Source organism: Eschrichtius robustus, chromosome 17 (assembly GCF_028021215.1).
Source record: "Eschrichtius robustus isolate mEscRob2 chromosome 17, mEscRob2.pri, whole genome shotgun sequence".
Taxonomy (NCBI): domain Eukaryota; kingdom Metazoa; phylum Chordata; class Mammalia; order Artiodactyla; family Eschrichtiidae; genus Eschrichtius; species Eschrichtius robustus.
Genome location: NC_090840.1, coordinates 3,489,671 through 3,510,198, shown reverse-complemented (window position 1 = coordinate 3,510,198; position 20,528 = coordinate 3,489,671). Strand labels below are relative to the sequence as shown.

Sequence of the window (20,528 nt, the reverse complement as noted above, 5' to 3'; positions counted from 1 at the left end):
AGTGACTCAAATGCTCAAGTTGTATCTCTTTTTTTAAAGCAATGATTGTGTATCTTCCACTACTAGTAAGTGAGCCTATATTTTTAGATTTTCCTCTCTCTGCCAAGCTTAGGTTTTGACATTTTTCTTTATTAAAAAACAATATTAATAAAACAGAAGCAGCAGAATATAAAATGCAGGCTCATTCTCCTTCATAACCCTAAACTTAAAGACCCAGATTAAATTCTAAGTCCTCCATGAAGCCTTTGTTACCAACTGGAGGGCCTTGAGTTCACTCCTTTCTGCCCAGATATTAATATTCAATCATCAGCTGCCTTAGATTGTTCTTTAGATATTTGATATACATTAGTTAGCCTGATTTCGGGGATTTGCATATGTCTCTCCAGAGCTAGGATGCAGCCTCCTCTTGGGTTTGTTTGTTTGTTTGGTTTTTTTGTCGTCCTTTACAGAACCCAATTCAGAGGCAGGCATATAGCAGCTGCTTAAAAGCACTTACTGCATTCATCATAAACTGGCACCAATCAGGGTACCGTTTTCCTACCAGGAGCGCGTTCATTAAAAGCCGCAAACCTTACCAAGAACAGCTACAACAGCAGCACCAGCAGAAGCAGCAAGCGTTGGACCCCCGGTTCCCCACTCCGTGCTGGCCTGGGGCGGAGGCTGCGGGCCCTTGGGCTGCGCACACCTGCCGCTTTCGCATCTCCATGCGTTCTGATCCCATCGGCTGCAACAGGGGAAGTAAAAGGGGGGCGGGGGCAGAGTTAGCACCACATAAGCTGGAGATTCCGATTCCGCTGTCGTTTGCATCACTGAGAAGATGCAGTGTGCCTCTCTCCAGATCATTTCTGCGAATTCTGGCAAAATTTGATGCTTAGCATCCGTTCATTGACCAAACATTTATTCCCTGTCTAGAAGCACGGTGTTAAATTCTAGGAGTGAAAGGACGAATTGGGGGGGGGGTCCCCGTGCTAAGGCGCTCACAGTTGGGTCAGGGAGACAGACGCTGGCATCACATCCCTCAGACATCGCGGTGAGGACCTACCACAGGTGCGTTTCGTAGCTCGAGTCCCCCCCCCCCCCCGCTGGACCATCGTGAGGAGGGGGGGCAGTTACAGGGACAGCTGGATGGCAGCTGCAAAGCCCTTGGAGCCGCGCCCGTGCGCAGTCCTGCTCAGGGATGCCCAGGACGCGAGCCCGGCTCAGGACAGTGACCCACCCCCATCCTGCCACCTGTAGTGGCGGTGCCCTGGCCTTCCTCCCTGGACACTGCGCGGTCGGAAACCGCTTCATCCCTCGCCTTGCCTGAGAACTACAGGAATGGTTGAAGGAGAAAAATATAAACGCAGCATAAGAAACGAGAAGTTGCTGTGTCCGTTTTTATTTTTGATACAACGGTTTGAATTGTTGGTGGGGTAAAAGAAAAAAAAAATCCAATCTGTGATAAAGAACCTTAAATAGATCTTTGGAATCAAATTCTGAATTTGATATTCTATTCCAACATTAGACTTATCTATCCCTACTATTACTTATCCTTATATGCTGTTGGACTTTGTTTTAATTATCATACTTTTATTATATGTTTTCATATTGGGTAAGTTAAATTCTCTTCATGAATTAAAACCAGGGAGTTCCCTGGTGGCCTAGTGGTAAGGATTCTGGGCTTTCACTGCTGTAGCCCGGGTTCAATTCCTGGCCGGGGAACTGAGATTCCACAAGCTGCCATGGCACAGCCAGGGGAAAAAAAAAAAAAAAAAAAGGTTATGAATTAAAACCAAAAAACCTTTTTGGCTGTTCTTGCCTGTTTGTGTTCCAGTGGAATTTTGGAAACAGCTCATCAATACCATGCGGGAATTTGATAAGGACCACACTGGATTTACGAGAAACATTTGCGAGAAATGATATCTGTTTCAGCACCTATCAGGGATGACTGTGCAACATGGAAGAACCATGGTTCTATTACAAGTTCATCACTAAAGGGGTGTTGCCTAGAAGCTTAAATGATACATAACAGCCCATCTCTGAGAACCCCGCCTCCCAGGTAATGAGCGTTAAGCTAAAGTACCTTTGCTTAGCTCACAAGAAACGTCCTGACCAGGCCCACCTGTGAATGGCTGCAGGAAGGAAGAAATTCACACAGCCCGTCCGGAGGCCACCCAGAACCAGGAAGTGCTCGACTTTACTGCCTCCCCTTTGAGTATAAAAGAAGCCTGAACTCTAATTTGCGGAAGATGGTTCCTTGAGACCCTAGTCCGTCATCTTCTTGGTCTGCTGGCTCTCCGAATAAAGTCGCTGTTCCCTGCCTCAACAGCGCGTCTCTTGATTTATTGGCCTGTCCTGCGGCAAGCAGTAGGAGCTTGGATGGCAACTACTACTCAGGATTGGCCCTTGTCTTTTAATCATCCTGGGATGTAAGTCCCAAGACAGAACGAGAGACCCGTCAGAGGGATTTACTGTCCCTTCCTCCACAGCCAGAACCATGCTTACAACACCCGTCCACAGCGCCCCGCCTGGGTGGTCCAGCCTCCTGAGTGGACCCCCTTGAATGCCCCTGGGGGAGAAGCTGGGCTCCTCTGGCATCACGTTCTCACCGCATCCGCGGCATTTCAGTGGAGCCAGAGACTGACAACGGTTTCACTTCATTCAGGACACGGAGAGGCAAGGACACGCCAGCTCAGTCTCCAAAGATGCTTTCAGCCAAAGATGCTCTGGGTAACTTATTTTCTCAGAGATACTGATGCACCTTGCCTCATTAAAAACAAAATCCCCATTGCTTCTCAAAAGAAGGAAGGATTGTGACATGGTCATGTCAGTGGGTTTCAACGTCTTTGTGAGACTGGGTCTCCCCAGTCGGTCATGAAATAGCTCTTCATTTTAAACCCTGTCTTATGTACAGTTCAAGAGTTGTCCTCAAACAGGTTCTGCATATTTTTGATAGGTTTTTTCCTGAATATTTTAGAGGTCAATTTTTGCTGCTGTTGTAAATACCTCCCCACCCACCCCCCACGTTTCTAAATAGTTACTTCAGAGTCTAGGAAGGCTAATGACACTCTATCTGACCTCTCTATTGACTTCTCTTAGTTTTACGAGTCTTTCTGTTAATTCTCTTGTTAGAATCTCTTGTTTCCTAGTTAGATACTGTCTATAAATAATCACACTTTACTTTCTGTCCCTTTCCAAGGTATATACCTCTTTCCTCTCCTTGGTCTTACTTCACAGGCCAGGAAGTTCAGTAAATATTGAAAAGTAGAAATACTGTCAGGCACTTTTGTTTTCTTCATGACTTTAATGAGAAGACTGACAGTATTTTCCCTGTATGTGTGATGTGTGTCGGAGGTTTCTGGGAGAAGATAACTTTACCAAGTTAAGCAAGTTTTCTTATATTGCTTACATAGTATAAAATAAGTTGTGCCAGCCTATCTTAATAGTTAACGTATTTTATTTGTTCGTACACACCTATTTCTTTGTAAATACAGTTGTCCCTCAGCACCCGTGGGAGACTGGTTCCAGGACCCCCAGGATACCAAAGTTCACAGATGCTCAAGTCCCTTACATAAAATGATGTGGTATTTGCACATAACCTGTGCACATCCTCCTGGACGCTTTAAATTATCTCTAGATTACTTGTAATACCTAATACAATGTAAAGGCCATGTGAATAGTTGCCAGTGCAAGGCAAAATTCAAGTTTTGATTTTTGGAACTTTCTGGAGTTTTCCCCAGTATTTTTGATCTGAGGTTGGTTGAATCCACGGATGCAGAACCTGGGGATACAGAGTGCCAACCTACCTGGAAGAATCTTGATGATTTAGTGAGTAAACTCTTAGAGAACATCACAAGGTTGCTCATGACTAAATATAGCCTTCAGAAATCAGAGGCAAATCTCATCAAAGTCTGCTCTTATACACTTTTGAAAACAGCTTTATTGAGGTCTAACAGACATGCAATAAATGGCACATGTTTACTGATGTTTTGACATGTATATACTTGTGACACCACGACCACAGTCAAGACCACATCATCAAGCTCAAAAGTTTCCTCACATCACTTGGGACCCCTCCCTCCTGCACCTGCCGGCCCCAGACAGTCACTGATCTGCTTTCTCTTACTATATATTAATTTGCATTTACTACAATTTTATAGAAATGGAATCATACGACGTCTACTCTTTTTTATCTGGCTTTCTTCATTCAGCATAGTTATTTTGTGATTGTTGTATTGTTCATTCCTTTGTATTTCTGAGCAGTATTCCATTGTATAGATGTACCACAATTTCCTTATCCACGCACGTACTGATGGACTTATACCTTTTTGATAGTTGCTGGAAAGATTTTATATATATATCTCATTGTCTTCTTTTGAACGTGAAAGTCTTTTATCAGACAAAATGAGAGGTGTATGTTGCTGAGACTGTGTTAAAAGGTACTGCACTGTTTACAGTTGTAACGTGTTTCTCCAGTGTGTTCTTCCACATTGACTAATGCTTGATGATTCTGTTCTTTTGGCATTTGTATTGGATTAGTCCTGGGATGTTAACTATTTTCCTAATTTATAATCCCTCATTTCTTTTCCCAGTGTTCTATGTCTCAGTTCATCTTTGTAGAGTCTCAACTTGGTCTCAGAATCTATTTAATTTTTCCTCTGAATATCATTACAGTTTCTTGTATGGTTTCTTGGAATTCTTATACATGGTTCAGTAATTTTGACATCTTAAATCATTTAAAGTTTTATAAATACACAAGTACATAGAAATATATGCCATTCCTATAAAATTTACTAACAAGCTATCATCTCTCAGTTCCTCAAAGTTCTAAATTAATAGGCATGGTTTTCACTCAGTCACTAGCTGTTGGAATGTTTAGTGACGGGAGTGGTCACGATACCCAGGCCCTGCTGAGCAGTGGTGAAATATGAGAGCCTGAGAGGAAGCTAAAAATGTTAATAAAACATGAATATAAAGATAAGCAAAATGTTGATAATGGTTGAAGTTGTGTCATTGACCATGGTGTTTGTTATACTAGCCTCACTACATTTATGTATGTTTGAAAATTTTCCTTAATGAAGCTTCCAAAATGTCGAATTCTATCGCATTAAAAAAAAGATCTTTTGAGATGATCATATGAATTTCCTCCTTTGAATAGTTAATGAAGTGAATCACATTAATGCATTTCTGTTTTTTTTTTTTCTCGGCCGCACTGGGTGGCGTGTGGGATCTTAGTTCCCTGACGAGGCATCGAACCTGAGCCCCCTGCAGTGGAAGCACAGAGACCTGACCACTGGACCACCGGGGGAGTCCCAAATGCATTTCTTTTTTTCTTTTCAATTTAATTAATTAATTAATTAATTAGGCTGCGTTGGGTCTTCATTGCTGCGCGCGGGCTTTCTCTAGTTGTGGCGAGCGGGGGCTGATCTTCGTTGCGGTGCGCGGGCTTCTCATTGTGGTGGCTTCTCTTGTTGCAGAGCACAGGCTCTAGGTGTGCAGGCTTCAGTAGTTGTGGCCTGCAGGCTCAGTAGTTGTGGCGCACGGGCTTAGTTTCTTCGTGGCATGTGGGATCTTCCTGGACCAGGGCTCGAACCCGTGTCCCCTGCACCGGCAGGCGGATTGTTAACCGCTGTGCCACCAGGGAAGCCCCCCAAATGCATTTCTTAATGTTGAATCACACTTACTTTACTAAGTAAACTCCCGTTGGGTCTAAAAGATGATTATTCTTTTATTATACTGCTGAAATTGATTTGGTAATATTTTTTAGGGAGTTTTAAAATCTATTTATCTTTCTTTTTTTCTAAGAGAATTATTTTTTCCCTGAAGATATGTAGAATCTGCCGGTAAAATTACTAGAACCTTTCAGGCGTGGCTTGCTGACAATGTTTTCAATTTACTCTTTGATTTCTGTTCTTTTCATAGTTTCTTCCCGGCTTTGAGTCAATATGGTATTTTTCATTTCCTGAAAAAAATCCATCCCTTTCATCTAGTTTTCAAATTTACTGGAACTTTTCATTATTAGTCATCTTAATTGTCAGATCGAGATGCTTTAAATTACAGCAGGCTTGTTCAAGATGCAAATAGGTTCTTGGAGCCGTGGAAAGGGAAGGGAAGCCTGAATTTCCCAGAAACTATGGAAAGTGACGGAAGCCCAGCAGAGAAGAGGTGAGGAGTGTACCTTTGGGCGTTTCCTGCTGTCTGGGGAGAGCGGACGGCCTGGAAAGTGGATGCGGCATCTCAGAGGGAGCCCTTGGCAACCCCCATTCTACTTTCTGTTTCTGCGAATCAGACTACTCTAGGAACCTCAGGGATTGAACCGGGGCCCCGTCGCCGAGTCCTAACCACTGAACTGCCAGAGAAGTCCCAAGGGACACATTTTCTATCAGGGCTGCCACAAAAGTGGAAAGGTGTCATCGCTCTGAACTTGGATCTTCCTGATTCTGGCCCACGGTTCCACATATACGGTCAAAATAACTTAAATGGATTTTTCAAAGCTTTTATTTACTTTTACAATAAAACCTCTTAAGGTTCCTTTCAAAAAAAAAAAGTTGCTTATGGGAGAGTTGCATATTTAGTGTCACTAAATATTTGTAGAGAATTAATTTTTCTTTTTAACATCTTTATTGGAGTATAATTGCTTTACAATGGTGTGTTAGTTTCTGCTTTATAACAAAGTGAATCATTTATACATATACATATGTCTGAGAATTAATTTTTTAAATGTCATAGCTAGTTAATATGAAGACTAACAACATATATTAAATGAATGCTACCTATTTACAAGATTTAAAAAATATGCCATTGTCAATTATGTTAGTTCAGCTCATCCTTTCAGACATTGACATGTGGTCTGATTAGCCAAACTAGCTTGCATCTTTTTCTTCACCTCCATCATATGTGTGGGAGAACTCCACACACATTTCATTTCCATTTGCTTTTTCTAAGTAACATGGAATCAGTGCTCCTTTGATATTGCTATTCTATTCTTCCCCTGGTGTGTGTCTGGCACAGACTGCTGGCCATCATTTCAGTGTCTGCTGGGATGACCCAAGCATGCCACATACATGAGGCCCCAGTAACTGGCTGCCTTTGCTTGAGGATCCCAAGGCTCAGAAGTTAGATGAATGTAAAACCAATGTCAGTGACCTCAGAAACATTTTCTGTAATTTATGGCAGCCTGAGGAAATGGGGAAAACAGGTTGGCAGTTTATTAAATATTCAGATCTTAGCTAAGAGACGATCCTACTCAAACATTGCTTTTCCAGTCCTAGGAACACAGCATTCAAGAGAATTCTTTCAAAGTTCAAGCAAAAGCCAAGGTAAATAAGGTAAATTCTTTTTTTTTTTTTTGGCTGCACTGGGTCCTCGTTGTGGTGCGCGGGCTTCTCACTGTGGTGGCTTCTCTTGTTGCGGAGCACAGGCTCTAGGCGCGCAGGCTTCAGTAGCTGTGGCTCGCGGGCTCTAGAGCGCAGGCTCAGGAGTGTGGCGCACGGGCTTAGCTGCTCCGTGTCATGTGGGATCTTCCCGGATGAGGGATCGAACCCACGTCCCCTGCATTGGCAGGCGGATTCTTAACCACTGCGCCACCTGGGAAGTTCCCCAAGGTAAATTCTTAATCTTGATCGCAATCTTCTGGTAATTTGGAGTAGAAAGCAGTAACCAGTTAGAAAAATTTTTAACCAGACCATGATTAGCTCAGAAAAGTTATTTCTTATTTTCTGGTAAGTTTGAACTTGGTGGTTGGATTCCATGAATAGCTATTTATTTTCATTATGGTTTCCAAATTCTAAAAATAGCCATTATTGAATTACGCATTGGGAATATGATGAAACATCAAGTATTGTGTGCAAAAAATCTTATCTCTTAGAAGGGCCTGAGACCTGAGTCCATGTTCCATAAGGTGTAGAATCATAGACAAGATCCTGACGAAGGAGAACCAAGAACCTTAAAGGACATACATTCAAAACCATCCTCAGCGACCTTTAGAAACACAATCTTATCATCAGTAGGACATGATGGGCTCTGAAAGAGTTAAGCCAGAACATAAGGAAATTTGAGAGGAGAAATTCCTCTGTGTGTCCCAAGCTCTCTCTCTTTATACAGACATCCTAATCCAGTATGACTTCATCTTCACTTGATTACATCTGCAAAAGCCCTTTTTCCAAATAAGGCCACATTTACAAGTACCAGGGTTAGGACTTTGTCTTAGCCCGTTCGTTTGGGCTGCCATAACAAAAGACCAGAGACTGGGGCCTTATAAACAATAGATATTTACTTCTCACAGTTCCGGAGGCTGGAAGTCTGAGATCAGGGAGCCAGCAGGTCACAATCTGGCGAGGGCACTCTTCCTGGTGGTTCAGAGCTGGCACCTTCCTGCTGTGTCCTCACAAGGTGAAGGGGACTAGGGATCTCTCTGGAGCCTCTTTCATGAGAGCTTTCATCCCATTCGTGAGGGCTCCCAAGGGCTCCACCACTAATACCACCATCTTTAGGGGTTAGGATTTCAACCTATGAATTTTGTTGGGGGGGACACAAACACTCAGCCATATTAGACTTCAACATATTTTGGGGGGGATACAATTTAACCCACGACAATGTCTAACATAGTCAGGGGCTCCTGTGAAGCCATTTTAATGCTTCTTTCCAGAATGAATCACCCCCATTCGCGTCCAGATGACTGGCTACTTTAATCTAGAGCTGAGCTGATGAAACAAGGTGATACTTTATTAATGATGTTATATTAAAAGTCACTTTAAAAATGAAAATAACACACGCCCATGGTAGGAAAAACCAGACAATACCGAAGGATTTGCTATGAAAACTCCTAGAGGAAATCATTATCTGTTTTTTTGTATGTCCTTCCAGATAGCTACACACATTTATACACTTTTAAGAAAATGCGAGCATAGTATACACACCACCCCGTGCCTCTCTTTTTCACCTGACAAAGCACTGAGGTTCTTTTCATATTAGGACACGTGGTCTACTGCCCACACCGGAGTGAATTAGGTTTCTCCAACTTAAGTGTCTCAGAAAAGACAAAGGCACAACCCAAATGCTTTGCTTCTCGAGTAATGATTTGTTTCTATTGTGTTTGGGTATACCCAGATTATTTGTTCATTTATTCGAGAAATGAAAACAGAGGTAGAAAAGTAGGGTCTAATACCATCTTAAGGGATTCTCTTATCCCTTCTATGGGTGGGTTCAGTCATCACACGGAAGCGAGCACAGAAGGGCTGGAACCTCTGTGGTTAGAAGAGCGGATGGTAAGAAGAGGTTGGCTGAATGAATGAACACTTCAAACAAAAACAGATGCTTTGTTTAACATCATACCTCATATAAAATAATGACTGTACTTCTGCTGTGCTAAAGAGTTTTACTGTACCATATGTAGAAAAAGTCGTTCCATTAACATCCCACCTGAAAGGTCTGATTGGTTGAGCAGTATTCAAGGCTAATTAAGAGAATAATGCTCATATTTTTATGGGGTTTTACAGATTACAGGAGACTTTTATATGTATCACCTAATTTCTTCCTTCCCACAATTTCGTTAGCCAGGAAAGACAGTTATTAATTCCTCTTTTCAGTAAAGAAACCAAGGCTTAAAGAGGCTAAACTCACCCCCTGAGGTGACACAGATGACGACCTGTAGCCCAGGTCACCGAGCCCTCAGCCAATGCTCTTTCTTCGTACCAGCCTGTCAGTCCAAGGGACTCTTTCAGAAATTTGATAGCTCAGTGCAGACACATGCATTTTAAAATACACTAATGTGATAATAATTCCAGTTATGATGCTTACTTTTACCTGAACATGATCTAATCTATTTAATTTTTAGGCCAAAGGAGCTAAAGTGACTTGTCCACAGACACATGGCTAGTTGATAGCATATGTGGGATTAGAATTCACAAACACACACACAGAGTCATTCTTTCTCTCCAATACATTATGCTGTTTCCCTTGAGACTGCACATATTTTTATTTTTTTATCTTTTATTTTTAAAAAATTTTAAACCATTTTTAAAAACTGAAGTATAGTTAATTTACAATGTTGTGTTAGTTTCAAGTGTACAGCAAAGTCATTCAGATTTATATATATTTCAGATTCTTTTCCATTATAGGTATTACAAGATATTGAGTATAGCTCCCTGTGCTATATGGTAGGTCCTTGTTGGTTATCTATTTTATATATAGTAGTGTGTATACGTTAATCCCAAACTCCTAATTTATCTCACCCCATCCCCTTTGGTAACCATAAGTTTGTTTTCTATGTCTGTGAGTCTATTTCTATTTTGTAAATAAGTTCATTTGTATCACTTTTTTTTAGATTCCACATATGAGTGATATCATATGATATTTGTCTAACTTACTTCACTTAACATGATATTTTTATAAACATTAACATGCACTTAGGTCTTTAGACATTCCAATCAGTTTTTTCATTTCTTTTGGCCCAAAATGCAGAAACCATTTGCAAATGAAATTGCAGATATAAGATTTCATCAAAGGCAAAATATTAATTTAAACCTGAGCTTGAAAATAATAAAACTAATTTTTAAAAAACAAACAAAAATCTCCAACAAAGGGCTTCCCTGGTGGCGCAGTGGTTGAGAGTCTGCCTGCCAATGCGGGGGACACGGGTTTGGGCCCTGGTCTGGGAGGATTCCACATGCCGCGGAGCAGCTGAGCCCGTGAGCCACAACTACTGAGCCTGCGCGTCTGGAGCCTGTGCTCCACAACAAGAGAGGCCGCGATAGTGAGAGGCCCGCGCACCACGATGAAGAGTGGCCCCCGCTTGCCGCAACTAGAGAAAGCCCTCGCACAGAAACGAAGACCCAACGCAGCCAAATAAATAAATAAATAAAAATAAATTAAAAAAAAAAAATCCCCAACAAAACATGCGTACTGGTGAACATTCAACTAGGCTTCTATCCAGAACAGAGGTACATAGAGAAATCACAGCTCCTCTGAACTTTCCAATCCTTCTCCCACCCCCAGAAATAACCAGCTTTAAGGTTTGATGTGATTCTTTCCAGAACCACTTCTATGAAATTAAGAATGTGTAATTAACTTTAGTTTAAAACATAGTTTCAGTATGTTTATCTAAATGGCCTTGGACACTATGTGTGACTCTGTGCCTTATATTTTTTACTTTAAAAATGTCTCAGAAATCTTCCTGGACAGTACATGTAGCTCTTATCTCATTCATTCAATAGTTGGCTAGTAACTCATAGTTTAGATGCCTAGATGTATCATAATGTAACTACTGTTCCCCCCAGAGACCACAAAAGATTGGCAGATTTGATTATATAAAAATGCTAAACTTCAGAGCCAGGAGCAAATATAAGCAAGGCTGCCCCTGCCAAGTATGAGAAAGTTTAAGTATCAATAAGAATATTAACTGCAATGAACTGAAACATCATATGTGTGTAAATCCGTGATTTCACAGTGATACTAAAACACTCACTGTTACTTTTAGAAAATGTTAGGGAACCAACTGATTTTGAAAACTGGTAAATAAGGACAGAGAATCAAGTTTTTATTCTGCCTTTTCCTACACAAACATTACTTCAGGGTAATCCAAGAGTTGATAAGAAGTTTCTCTTTAGAAAAGTTTACTATCTAATAAATGAAGGAGAATCTCCCTCCTGGACCGTAAGTATCCGACCTCCTCTCACAGCACTATGCTAGGGCGGTAATTTTATCTTATTTCTTCAGTCTCGCCCTATAAAGATCCCTCCCGATATTTTTTTGGAGCCTGTTCAAACGACCAGGTCTTTGTTGCTGCTCTGTATTAGGAACAAAGCTCCTTTCCTCCGGAGCCACGTCTGTTCATTTTCCTTTTGCTGTTCTCTGAGCTTCCCTTGACTGGTACCAACGTGCATCAAAAGAACGCTCTTCCAGGACTATTCTCTGCACAGCGTCCTCCAGAGACACTCTCATTTCCTTGTTCTCTGCAGTAATGTTTCTGAGCATTTAGCCCCATTTGCTCCTAATTTTAGCCTCCTTTTGGTCCTTCTACCTTCTAACTTTTCCCAGCCTGGGAAAGCTTTTTCTAACATACTTCCCCCCTGGATGCAAAAGATGATTTTTCACAGATTCACGTTAGTTACAGGCTCTGCACTGACCCTGCCTGCAGGCGAGCACATCCAGGGTGTGCTGGGTGGTGGTGGTGACATGGTGGAGGGTTGGGCGGGCCTCCTGCAGGTTCTCCTTGGGGTCTGGTGCTCACCCCGGGGGCGGGGGTGGAGGAAGCTATGACCCAGGTCTCTCTCAGCCCGAGCCCCTCACCCCTGGTAGGACTGGAAGAAGTCCAGGGCACAGGCTGGGGAAGGGACTGTTGAAAGGCACTTGTCCGTGAGGGAGGAGGGCCAATCTGGTGTGCTGGGCACGAGGCTTCCAGAACCCAGATGGGAGCTACTTCTGAGGATGCGGGGCGTTGAGGCTGATTAATCCGACAGGAAGTCTTTTTTGGCTGCTGCTTCTCTTTCACTCAAGAATCTACACAATGGGGACTTCCCTGGCGGTCCAGTGGGTAAGACTCCACGCTTCCGATGCAGGGGGTGCGGGTTCGATCCCTGGTCAGGGAACTAAGATCCCACATGCTGCACGGCGTGGCCAAAAAAAAAAAGGAAAAAAAAAGAATCTACACAATGGATAAACAACGAGGTCCTACTGTAGAGCACAGGGAACTCTATTCCATATCCTCTGATAAACCATAATGGAAAAGAATATGAAAAAGAATGTATATATGTATAACTGAATCACTTTGCTGTACAGCAGAAATTAACACAGCATAGTAAATCAACTATACTTCAATAAAATTAAAAAAGAATCTACACATTGGAGTTTGAAAAACAGACCAACTGAAAGCAGCAGGGAAGATTTCACTGCTGAACCCTCTCTGGGTTTAGTCACCTACTCTGAAAACAGCCACAGGTGAATACATCTTTCTCTGAATCACATGCTCCAGGCATGAACACGGATCACCTGAAGCCAATTAAGTCACAAACAGGCCCTCTGCCTGCCCAAGACTCCCACCTGTCATTAGCAGCTGGGAAATGAAATGAATCCAGTCAACAGCAATGTTTCTACTGTTTCGTGGGATCTTGAAGTCAGCGGGTTTTAAGTTTGAGAATGCTGGCAGGTTATCCTGTGGCACACTCATCACCAGAAAAAATCCAACTCACTCTGGCTCATGAAATATTAAGGACGAGCTGGAATTACCTGCATTAACTTCAGCACAAATAGACCAAAAATCAAATCAAAGCTGTGTCTTCCACTTCATATGACACAGAAAGCTAACAATTTTTAGTAGCTAGTGGGTTTTAGAGGGAGAGAGCTTAACTCTTCCTCTGTGCAAAATTATGAGTTCTCAAAATTTTCTCTTTTGGTTTTATTGTCTGAATAATTTCGGGACTATTTTAAGAAAAAGCTGGTTCACTGTTCTAATAAGGGAAGTCAACCGAAAGCTTAATAATAACAATAGACTTTTTAGAATTATGATTACTCCCAGATGGATGCTTACACATCTCCTTACCTTTTAAAAAACTACTGACATATGTGACCATCTGTTTTTCAGTGACTTTGAGTGGAAATCTTTACTATTTTGTTGATCTCGCTGTCGCCAAGTTTGTAACTTGAACCACCAAAGGTTTTAAGGCTATGACAGTAATGTCTTTTTCTTCTGTTGTTACTAAATGAACATATTGTATGACTCAACTTTTACAACTGCCTTCGGGAATTATTAGAAATAATAAGAAAATATGATTGGAAGAAAATTAATAAATTATGCATGCTTTTACTTGTTCTTTCTTTTTATTTTATTTTATTATTATTTTTATGGCTGTGTTGGGTCTTCGTTTCTGTGCGAGGGCTTTCTCTAGTTGTGGCAAGCGGGGGCCACTCTTCATCGCGGTGCGCGGGCCTCTCACTATCGCGGCCTCTCTTGTTGCGGAACACAGGCTCCAGACGTGCAGGCTCAGTAATTGTGGCTCACGGGCCTAGTTGCTCTGCGGCATGTGGGATCTTCCCAGACCAGGGCTCGAACCTGTGTCCCCTGCATCGGCAGACAGACTCTCAACCACTGCTCCACCAGGGAAGCCCTACTTGTTCTTTCTTAATACCAATCAACAATTACAGAGTATTTGGCCAAGTAGTGATGGAAATCTTGACCATGGGCTTTCCGTACCCCAGGAGGCCACGGGAGTTTCTCAAGGAGACTGTAGGTGGCTGCTTTCCCGATGACTGCTTAGCCCAGGGCACCTCTGAAAGAACTGCACACTTACTAAATCTTTGCTGTGGGGCTGTTTCAGGCAATCTTCAAGTCGCTAAAGAATGTGAATTCTCAGGTTTGGGTGAGAATTTCTGCTAGCTTTTTAGTATTTCAAGGAAATAAAGTAAAGCAAGGAATAGGCTCTCTAAGAAGAATTTCTGAGCCATCATTGCAAATTACAGAAAAAACAGGACAAAATATCTGCAACGTGGAAAAATTAATGTCTAAGATGGAACTTATCATTCCTCGGGCAAACCCACCCATCCTCTCCCTCCTTCTACCTTGGTGAGCAGTGTTACTATCTGTCTAGTTGAAGTTACCCTCAACTTCCAACTCACAGCAAAACCAGATGAAGTCTGTCTCCTGGATGTCCTTCCCGTCTGCCCCCTGTTCTCTCTTCACGTGCTGCAACCCGGGTCCACATCCCGGGGCCTTCCTTGGATTAGGAAGGAAGGCTCCATATCAATCACTCTGCCTCTTTGCTTGCCCCGGGTCACTAGAAAACGGGTTAAATTGTGTAAGGATGTCCTTTCTCCCTCTGAGGTTTTTCTTTTTTACCCTGCCTTCTGAAGCATCATTGTAGGTGGTGAGACTTGTTAGGGAGGAAGTTGACCTTTGGATGAATGTGCTTTGGCTTGGGAAATACATTTTCATTTTGGACAGCTGAGAAGGGAAGGCTGAGGGACAGAGGGACAGGCTGCCTGACGCTGCTCTGGCTTGGGCTCTGAAGAAGCACGGAGAGGGCCAGGTTGTCAGCCTGGGTCATCGGGTTACAGACCTTGCCAACATCACAGGCAGAAGCCAGTTGGGAACGTGGTTTGCTTCTCACAGTTTCTTGTGTGCTATGGCTCAGGGACCTAACCGTTGTGGAAGGTGGCTTGCTGGAGTGCAGATGTAGCCAAGGTTAAAATGATAATCTGTACATTCTCTATATATTTACAGAGAATACAGACCCTGGCAAAGCTGTTCTCTGCTTTTGGGAAGTCAGAAGAGTGCTTGCCTTGAGGAGGGAGTTCGGGGAGCTGGTAACGTGCTGTTGTACAGTGCCAGCGTTCGTTACACAGGCGTGTTTGGTTTGTGAAAATGTACCAAACCTTATGTGTGCTTTTCTATTTGTAGGGCATCATTTTAAAGAAAGCTAAAAACGCAATCGGGAAAGGCTAGCAGGAGACAGGGTAATGGAAGAAGGGGGGGACCCCGCTTTTATAATCACCGGAATACCTGTCCCCGGCCAGGGCACTGACCGCACGAGCCTCGCAAGGGCCACGGGGCAGTGAACACGTGCCTGGGAAGCCCTCCCAGCTCGAAGCAAGCACGACGGACTCCAGATGCCTGCTTGCGCCTCTCCTATTTAGGTGTTCCTTCGTGATTTTCCTCCGCTGCAAGGTGTTTTCCTTGTCCTCCCAGCGTTGTTGACCCTTGTGTCACAGAACTGGAAAGCATTATGAGGAGGAAGCTTTCAAAGAAAACTAATGACTGAGGTGGTGTCTGTGTGATGCAGAAACCCTACATAGGTCTTTGCCTAAATTTGGTGTCCGATAGGCACAATCACGCTTACTGCAAAGGACTCTCGCATTGTCCAGCATCCTGGGATACTGTCAGCAAGACATCGGGAGAAATGGTAGAGGGGATCCCTTCTAAACATCCTTCCTGGCTGCTCTGTTTCATGGTTTCCCAAATGTTGAAAACATGCCAAGTCTTTGTTTGACGGCTTCTCAGGAGGTTCAGGTAAAGAGCGACCCACTTGTAACTCTAGCGTAAAGAGGCTAAAAATACGACTTGCGTTTGTTTTCAAAGTGTTCTCCTGTTGAACTGATCACAAACGTGTACTGAGCACCCCCTGTGTGCATTACCGCTGCAGGCGCTGGACCGCGGGGTGAACTAGACTGCTTCTGCCAAGGGTTCCAGTGAGAGAAACAGACACAAGCCATGAAAACAGATAGGCTGGAGAACTCCGGGTCCGAGAAGTGTTGCCAAGATGGGAAATGGTTGAGACCCTAGAGCATGACGTGGGGACGACAGTCACAGTCAGGGCCTCGGGGGGGTCTCTGAAGAGCAGGGGGGTCTCTGAGGAGGGGGCACCTGAGGAGAGGACTGTGGCGTGGCGTGTGGGGCGTGAGGCTTCTAAGAAGGAACTGTAGCCACGAATGAGATGGGCATGTCCCTGGACCACGCAGGAAGTGCGGAGGAGGAGGAAGGATGGAGGCTGCTGAGGACAGGTGAGCACAGGTGAGGACAGGTGAGCACAGGTGAGGGCCAGGGAGGGGGGAATGGGCCGGAGGCCTCAGAGACCAGGGAGCTTGTGGAGGAAAGGATCAGGGCGGGCGAGCGGGCGGGAAGGGCGGTGCGGTCCTGGAGCGGGGATGGGGGCTGAAGATGAGGTTTCCCAGGAGATGCGGGTGGTCATCGCCAACTCCAGGGATGGCTGAGGTGGGGGCTGATGTGGGGGAGGGCAGTGGACTTCTGGGGTCGAGAAATCAAGGCACTGGGAGACCAGAGTACAGCACATGTCATTGCCAAGGATGCTGCAGAAATAAGAGAATGATGACAGGAACGGCGCTGGAGAGGAAATGATGGCCACATGCTAGAGTCTTCTACGTGAGGGGCAGGGACCCGAGGGCGAGCAGATACTGGAGGGAGTGGTACTGGGGCTTCGGTCTAGGACATGCGTTCGGAAGAAGTGTTTTCTGTATTGTGGTAAATGCACGTGACAGAAAACACACCACTTTAACCATTGTTAGGTGTACGGCTCAGTGGCGCTAAGCGCATTCACTCTGTTTTCCAACAACCCTCACCTCCATCCACCTCCAGAGCTCTTCTTCTTCCCAAACTGAAACTCTGTCCCCATTAAACACTGACTTCCCCCCTCCCCCAGCCCCTGGCACCCACTGTTCTACTCCCTGTCTCTGTGAATGCGACTCTTCTAGGTTCCTCAGATAAGAAGAATCGTAAAATATGTGTCTTTTTGTGACTGGCCTACGTCACTTAGCATAATGTCTTCAAGGTTCCTCATGTTGTGTCCCGGGTCAGACCTAAGAGGGAGGGTTTTGGGGGAAGACAGTGAGGAAGTGTCTTGGAAATGGCAACGGGAGCAAAGAGACACCCATGTGACTTCTAGGAGTGGACGTAAATGGTGCAATTTCAGCAGAAAAATGTCCCTGATTACCAGGGCCATGGGAGAAGCACTGTCCTCGGAAGAGTTGCCATACTTCAGGGAGAGACAGGAGGGGAGGGACATCGGGGGACAATGTGGAGAACTAGGGGTGTCTTGCTGATGACTGACTGGGTCCCGGGGAGCACAGCGGGCGGGGTGGAGGGGCACCTGATGAGGTCAGATCACGGGACGAGCAGCCCTGCGCTGACCAGGACCAGAGACGCCTAAGGGGGTTTAACTGGGGGCTCCTGCATGTCTCGGGCTTCCAGCCCACAGTGGGACTTACAGAAGGATCGCTGGAAAACATGAGCGATCGATCAAGAATTTTAAAAAGTCTGTGTAGTGGGAACGTAGGAAAAGCCATCGTGGGCTTTCAAGTCAGAGGTCCTTCCAGGCTGACCTTTGCACTTGTGAGGCCTGGACCAAACTCCCTCACCTTTCTAAGCACCCCGCCTCCTCATTTGTATGATATGAGCCACACTGAGATTTGATAAAAGTAGTGAATGAGAGAATGTACATGAAAGGTCTCTGAAACCATGAAGTGCTAATCCAACGCCATAATTATTCCTCTGACTTAGTACTTACTGATGACACTTAATGTAAAAGACTATGGTAAGTCCTTAAATTGAGTTCTAAGATCATAAACAAATTGATCCTATGCCTTTGGGTCTCTATTTGGTGGCGTCAACTAGCCAGGCCCCTATCTGTTCACTCTCAGACATCTGGCACCTTGACCATTCACCAGCCTACAAGCAACCTAAACTGCCTCTGAGGGAAGGCAAGCAATGACCAAAACAGCGGAGAAAAGCTAAGGATGGGAGGACTAGAGAAGAGGGATGTAAATTTGTTGGCTTGTCAATCAGAGCAAAAGAGCAGTTTTGTGCTTTCACTGGGGAAGCCCGAGGAAGGCCCGCTGGGGACGGAGCAGGAAGAGGTGTGGGTCCAGCCCTGGCTTTCCCACCGTCAGGCTTTGTGACCTCAGCAATTGGCCACCTCCCTGGGCCTCGGCTTTCTCACCTGCAAACTGAAGGAGCAAGATGCTCACTAAGCTCTTCTTGTTATTCTACGATGCTGTCATTCCCTGGGTGAACTATGCAAACATTACCAAATGAAAAAAGCCAGATATAAAAGGCCACATATTGTATGATTCTATTTATATGAAATGTCCAGAACAGGCAAATCTGTAGAAACAAAAAGTAGATCAGTGGTTGCCAGGGGCTGCAGGAGAAAGAGACTTGGTGAGTGACAATTAACGGGGGTAGGTTTCTTCTTAGAATGATGAAAATGGGAAAATGTTCTAAAGTGGATTATGGTGATAGTTACACACTGTGAATATACTAAAAGCCCTTGAACTCTGCATGTCTAATGGGTGTGACCTTACATAAATCACTTGCCTGAGCTGAGCTTCTGTTGGCCAAGTCATTCCCACTTTCTGTTTCATGAAGTTCATTTGAGTCGGGTACAGTAGCTAATTGGGCATTGTTCATTTTGTTGGGTATGACAGTGGCATTCCATGACTGACAGCTGAGACACATCAGAAGAGGAAAGAAAAATACCCAAGGAAGAAGGGAGAGAGAAGACAGCGGGGACCAGCGGCCGTGCTGGGCTGGTGTGCCCGAGCACAGAGACAATGCTGGGGAGACAGGGATAATAAGAACATCCCACAGCGCAGGGGCGTGGTCCATAAGGGGACCGGTGCCCGGCTCCGGAGGGAAATGCCACATCATAGCCCAGAACCACGGTATTTATCAGAAATCTTAAAGTGTGTATTTGGCGGGGAAAAAGTGCCACGGAAATCCTTTCCCTGCACGTCCCAGTGCGGAATGCAGATGAACATGCCGGGCATGTTACGTAGCATCCCAGGGCTCTCCTTTATCAACACGGGTTAGCACCAAGGTCAGGAATGCAAGCTCTTTCCCTGGTTAAAAGCACTTGAGTGCTCTTTGGCCCAGAGAATTACGATATTTATAGTCTTTCCTACAATCAGCAGGGGAGAAGTGGGTTCCCAAAGTGCATCCCGAGAAACAGAAATGCGTAAAAGGTAACTACTTACATTTCAGGTTTTATTTAATAGAGAAGACAATGGGTAAGTGCAATTAATGCCACGTAAGCCCTGTGTTCAGTCTCGTATGTATTTTATCTCTACCTCTGCCTTGAAAATCTAAATAAAACTAGAGCCTGCAGGGTATCGTGTATTACGCATGCTTCAATGAAACCCTAAGAATGTGAATTGAAATTTCATGTGAACACAGTGAGAAGGCGGCCATCTGCAAGCCAAGGAGAGGGGCCTCAGGAAGAACCAAACCTGCCCACACCTTGAGCTTGAACTTCCAGCCTCCAGAACCATGAGAAAATAAATGTCTGCTGTTTAAGCCACCCCGGCCTGTGGTATTTTGTTATGGCAGTCCTAGAATACTAATATAGTCAGGCATTAAATGATGTTAAAATATTGTTCATTTTGTTGGGTGTGACAAAGGTATTGCTATAATTATATGGATATCATATTTTAAAGTGTGCTTACTATAAGGTTATCATGTTTCTTAAAAGTAACATTCGTTTTTGTTTTAACTGTCTTTAATAAATAACATTTATAATGAAGCTTCCTATCCTTGCCCCTAAATTATGACCTGGAGCTGTGGAAACTCTTATGGATGAGGCGGCCTTTCCTTCTCACAGGTGAGAGCAGGAACTCAGCCGGTGCTCCGGAAGCTCGCTGCACTCTGGCCCAGCCTGCTGGGGCGCTCCCGACCCACACTGTGTTTGCGGAGCACAAATCTCACACACAGCAGGCCTGGATGAATATTTGTTGGTTGAAGAACTTCTTTTCCACCAGTTACAGCAGATGGGTTATGAAATGTATTAGTGTATATGCAAATTAAGGATAATAAAAAGGTACAAAAAGGCATGTTCAGAAGTAACTAACTAGCCTTTTCTACTCTTTTCAGGTCTGTCTGGGCAAGTTTTCCCTCTTTGTCTCTTTTTTCACAGATTCTACTTTTCCCCACAGAAAATTCTCCATGATCCCTTACTGAATGGTAGCGTTGGGCTATTCAGACTTTGCCTCACGTACATTATTAGTTAGAATTTTCATCTATGACGATGATCCTATTATAAATTATATGA

At 44.1% G+C, this 20,528-nt stretch overlaps 1 protein-coding gene across 3 annotated transcripts in view; it reads right to left on the bottom strand.

Annotated features, from left to right (window-relative positions):
• The window catches only part of RGS20 (regulator of G protein signaling 20), a 77,872-nt gene that overhangs the window by 17,118 nt on the left and 40,226 nt on the right, over nucleotides 1-20,528 (bottom strand). For all 3 annotated transcript variants that reach the window (XM_068525717.1, XM_068525718.1, XM_068525719.1), the window contains one exon: nucleotides 576-724. In XM_068525717.1, coding sequence (XP_068381818.1) covers nucleotides 576-724 — 149 coding nt within the window. The remainder of the gene's footprint in view (nucleotides 1-575; nucleotides 725-20,528) is intronic.